The sequence below is a fragment of the Bos mutus genome, chromosome 1 (assembly GCF_027580195.1).
Source record: "Bos mutus isolate GX-2022 chromosome 1, NWIPB_WYAK_1.1, whole genome shotgun sequence".
Lineage (NCBI taxonomy): Eukaryota > Metazoa > Chordata > Mammalia > Artiodactyla > Bovidae > Bos > Bos mutus.
In genome coordinates, this window is record NC_091617.1 from 322,760 (window position 1) to 326,905 (window position 4,146).

The 4,146-nt window shown below is 45.2% G+C and overlaps 1 protein-coding gene across 1 annotated transcript; it reads left to right on the forward strand.

Annotated features, from left to right (window-relative positions):
* Nucleotides 1-258: 258 nt before the first annotated feature.
* Nucleotides 259-687, forward strand: SMIM34 (small integral membrane protein 34). The gene has a single exon (XM_005901611.2). The coding sequence runs from the start codon at nt 259-261 to the stop codon at nt 685-687; it is 429 nt and encodes a 142-aa protein (XP_005901673.2).
* Nucleotides 688-4,146: the final 3,459 nt, after the last annotated feature.

The following is a 4,146-nucleotide window of genomic DNA, read 5'->3' on the forward strand; positions in this document are numbered from 1 at the left end:
GGATGGCAGGGGTGGGAGGCAGGTTCAAGAGGAAGGGGATGTAGGTATGCATACAGCTGATTCGCTTCATTGTACAGCAGAAATGAACACAGTGTTGTAAAGCAATGATGCTCCAATTAAAAAAATTTTTAAAATATATTGACATGTGTGTTGTGAGGCTTCTACCTATTGAGCAGAAAAAGCCTCTTTCAGCAGTCCCATTTCCCCACTGACATGAACACACTGCCACTGGCTTGGCCAGGCAGCCTTCAGCCCAGAATGTGGGTCTCACACAGACATCTCTGTTTCTCAGGGCATTGGGCCAACCAGACCCAAGCCAGCCGCATCCTGGGGCACCTGCTGGGGGACCGCATGGAGGGAAGAAACAGCAGCAATTCCACCAGGGCCCTGAAGCTTTCAGATGGGACCAGAGCCGCTTGGTATATCCTCACCATCTTTGGCATCTATGGGCTGATTTTCCTCTTCCGATTGGCCAGCAACATCCTCAGAAAGAATGAAAAGCCCTTGGAAGACATTTATTACTCCAATCTGACATTTGAACTTGAAAAGAAAGGGCTCCAGAGCAAGGCAGCCAGATGCTCTTCACTGACCATTAGCCACAGAGCTGTCCTGTGGCCCAACCAGGCCAGCCCAGAGACAAAGGGTGGGAACAGCAGCCCCCACGCTGAAATCCAAGAGATCCCTTGAAAGTCGAGGCAAGGAGGCCTCTACAGCTGAGGTTCAAACTTCTTGCTTGAGGGAGCAGCTTTGGGCTTACCTGGAACCTTGGGAGGTGAGTCGAGCCCTTGAGCGGGGCCGCAGGTGCATGGGGGTGGGCCCAAAAGCCAGCATCCTGTTTCCTTCTCAGGCTTCCTGATGCTCTGAGATGAGCAGGAGTAGCAGCTTTCAGCCCTACTCACCCTTCACTGGAAAACTTTATGCTCCAGACAAGGACATGGGACATCCACTGTTCTCAAAGGAATCTGGTAGGCTCCTGGGGCATGTGTGAAGGTAGCCTCTTGTCATACAAAGAAGGCTGAATTTGGAGTCAAATGCCTTGGATGAAATTCAACTTCTAGAGGGTCATATGAGCCTGACTGGCTGGTGGCTCACGTGGAACATGTGAGGGTTGGGATATATGGTCTCAAAGGGCCATTCATTCTAAAACTCTGTCTAAAATATCGAACCAAAATAGTCAATATCAACATCCTAATTTTCAGAAGTTCTTCATTTTCATTGAGAGTGCAGGATCCATTTTAAAAAAATGTATTAGTTTTGGAGTCAGAAGAATCAGACCCTACTCTGAGTTAGACTCTTGACCACTTTGATGTCCTTGCACACACCACTCACCTCTCCCAACCTTAGTTTCCTTACAGATAATGAGGATAACGATGCCAGTTTTCTGCCAACCTTGCAAAGCAGATGAGAGCTTATGAAATCATGTATATGAATGTATTTTGAAAAGTAAAATAAATATGCAAATATAAACCTCATTGTGGTGGTGGTGATGATGGTGGCTGATGTTAAATTATGGTGATGGTAGTATTGGTGGTGTTAATGATTGTGGGGTTGGTGGTGGTTGATGGTCAGGGTTGATGGTGGTCTTGGTGGTTGACAGTTGAGTTGATGATGGTGATGGTGGTGGTGACTGGTGTTGTTATTGATGGCATCGGTGGTGGTTGATGGTCAGTGTTGACGGTGGTCTTGGTTGTTTATGTTGATGATGGTGGTCGTGGGGGTTGTTGATGGTGTTGGTGTTGGTAGTTGGTGTTGTTGGTGGTTGATAGTGTTGATGGTGGTCTTGGTGGTTGATGTTGATGATGGTGGTGGTGGTGGTGGTTGTTGATGGTGTTGTTGGTAGGGGTTGGTGCTGTTGTTGATGGTGGTGGTGGTAGTGGTGATGCTACTGTGGTCCAGGAAATGACTAGCCTACTGGTAATAGCTGTAAGTAATGGCTGCATTACTTGATTCTAAAGGAGAACCCATCTGCATCAAAGTTGATGATGTGTGCTCTAAATCAATTCCATGAGATTCAAGTTGTACACGTAGACAAAATAGTCACTTTTAGTTTTCATTACTGTAGATATCATATGATTCATTCAAATGTTTCACAAACATCTGTAACTTATATTCTTGTCTCTGCTTCAAAAAGAAATAAGATCTTGCCTACATGACTGATTCATTTAGAGAGATTGTGATTAGCTGAATTTCTACAAGTGGCTTTCAGTAGGCAAAGAGAAAAAGTATGTTTTGTACCAACCTCTGTGAAGTTTATCTGGCTGGGCTTTTGGAGGGGTCCCCTGAACAACAAATAAAAAAATTTTCCCCTGTCTATGCGCAGTGGTCTATAATCAACTGCATGATTTCATAAAGGTTAAATTAAATGCCATGCTTTTTTTTTTAAAGGATGAGATAGACTTCCAACTATTTTTCTTTTTTTCATATTTTCCACATGATCATCTTACAGGCTCTCCAGCAAAAGTGTTTGTTGGTTTGTTTATATAGTTAGGGCTGGGCATCACCCACGTTTGAGACTCTTACGGGGCAGGATAAAACAGTAGACACAAAGACAGACAAAAATGTAATCCACAGTGAATAGGAATGTGTGTGTGTACAGTCATTTCCATCATGTCTGACTCTGTGTGACCCCATGGACTGTAGCCTGCCAGGCTCCTCTGTCCATGGGATTCTCCAAATCAAGAATACTGGAGTGGGTTGCCCTGTCCTCCTCCAGGGGATCTTCCCAACCCAGGGGTTAGATCCATGGCATCTCCTGTGTCTTCTACATCACAGGTAGATTCTTTACCACTGAGCTACCCGGGAAGCTCGAATAGGAATGCAGAATGCACTAAAATGGGAGCACAAGGTCAGAACTGTAGTGAATTTGAAGATAAAATACATACTCTGTCTTGTTGGTTGCTTCCTTCTAATGGATCTTCCTCTTCCTCAATCCAACATCTCCTTAATTTGCATTTGGGAATGCATATGGCTCTAATCTAATCTAAATATCAATAACCTCAGATATGCAGATGACACCACCCTTATGGCAGAAAGTGAAGAGGAACTCAGAAGCCTCTTGATGAAAGTGAAAGTGGAGAGTGAAAAAGTTGGCTTAAAGCTCAACATTCAGAAAACGAAGATCATGGCATCCGGTCCCACCACTTCATGGGAAATAGATAGGGAAACAGTGGAAACAGTGTCAGACTATTTTTCTGGGCTCCAAAATCACTACAGATGGTGACTGCAGCCATGAAATTAAAAGACGCTTACTCCTTGGAAGGAAAGTTATGACCAACCTAGATAGCATATTCAAAAGCAGAGACATTACTTTGCCAACAAAGGTTCGTCTAGTCAAGGCTATGGTTTTTCCTGTGGTCATGTATGGATGTGAGAGTTGGACTGTGAAGAAGGCTGAGCGCCAAAGAATTGATGCTTTTGAACTGTGGTGTTGGAGAAGACTCTTGAGAGTCCCTTGGACTGCAAGGAGATCCAACCAGTCCATTCTGAAGGAGATCAGCCCTGGGATTTCTTTGAAGGAATGATGCTAAAGCTGAAACTCCAGTACTTTGGCCACCTCATGCGAAGAGTTGACTAATTGGAAAAGACTCTGATGCTGGGAGGGATGGGGGGCAGGAGGAGAAGGGGACGACAGAGGATGAGATGGCTGGATGGCATCACTAACTCAATGGACGTGAGTCTGAGTGAACTCCAGGAGTTGGTGATGGACAGGGAGGCCTGGCGTGCTGCAATTCATGGGGTCACAAAGAGTCAGACACGACTGAGCGACTGATCTGATCTGATGGATCTAAGAAAGATGAAACTACTCCCAGCTCACGACCTGATCCCATTAGTGCATCTTATCTCCAGCCTCACGAATGTGGACCAAGCTGGACCCATGACCCAAGTAAGCCCACCCCATTAGAATGATGGGAAGGACTTCCATGGGGAATTATGGAATACAGAAGCCCTCTCTTGTGCTGGATGGTGTTAAATCCAGAGCTGAGTTTGAAATTGCTGGAGCCATTCTGTCATCATGGGCAAAGCCAATGTGAGGGCAAAAGCCAACATAAAGTGGATACATGAGGAAATTACAGAGGCTAGACTTCTAATCAGACTGTGCCCAAAGGCTTCATTTCCCCCTGGACTGTTTTAGTTAATGAGCCAATA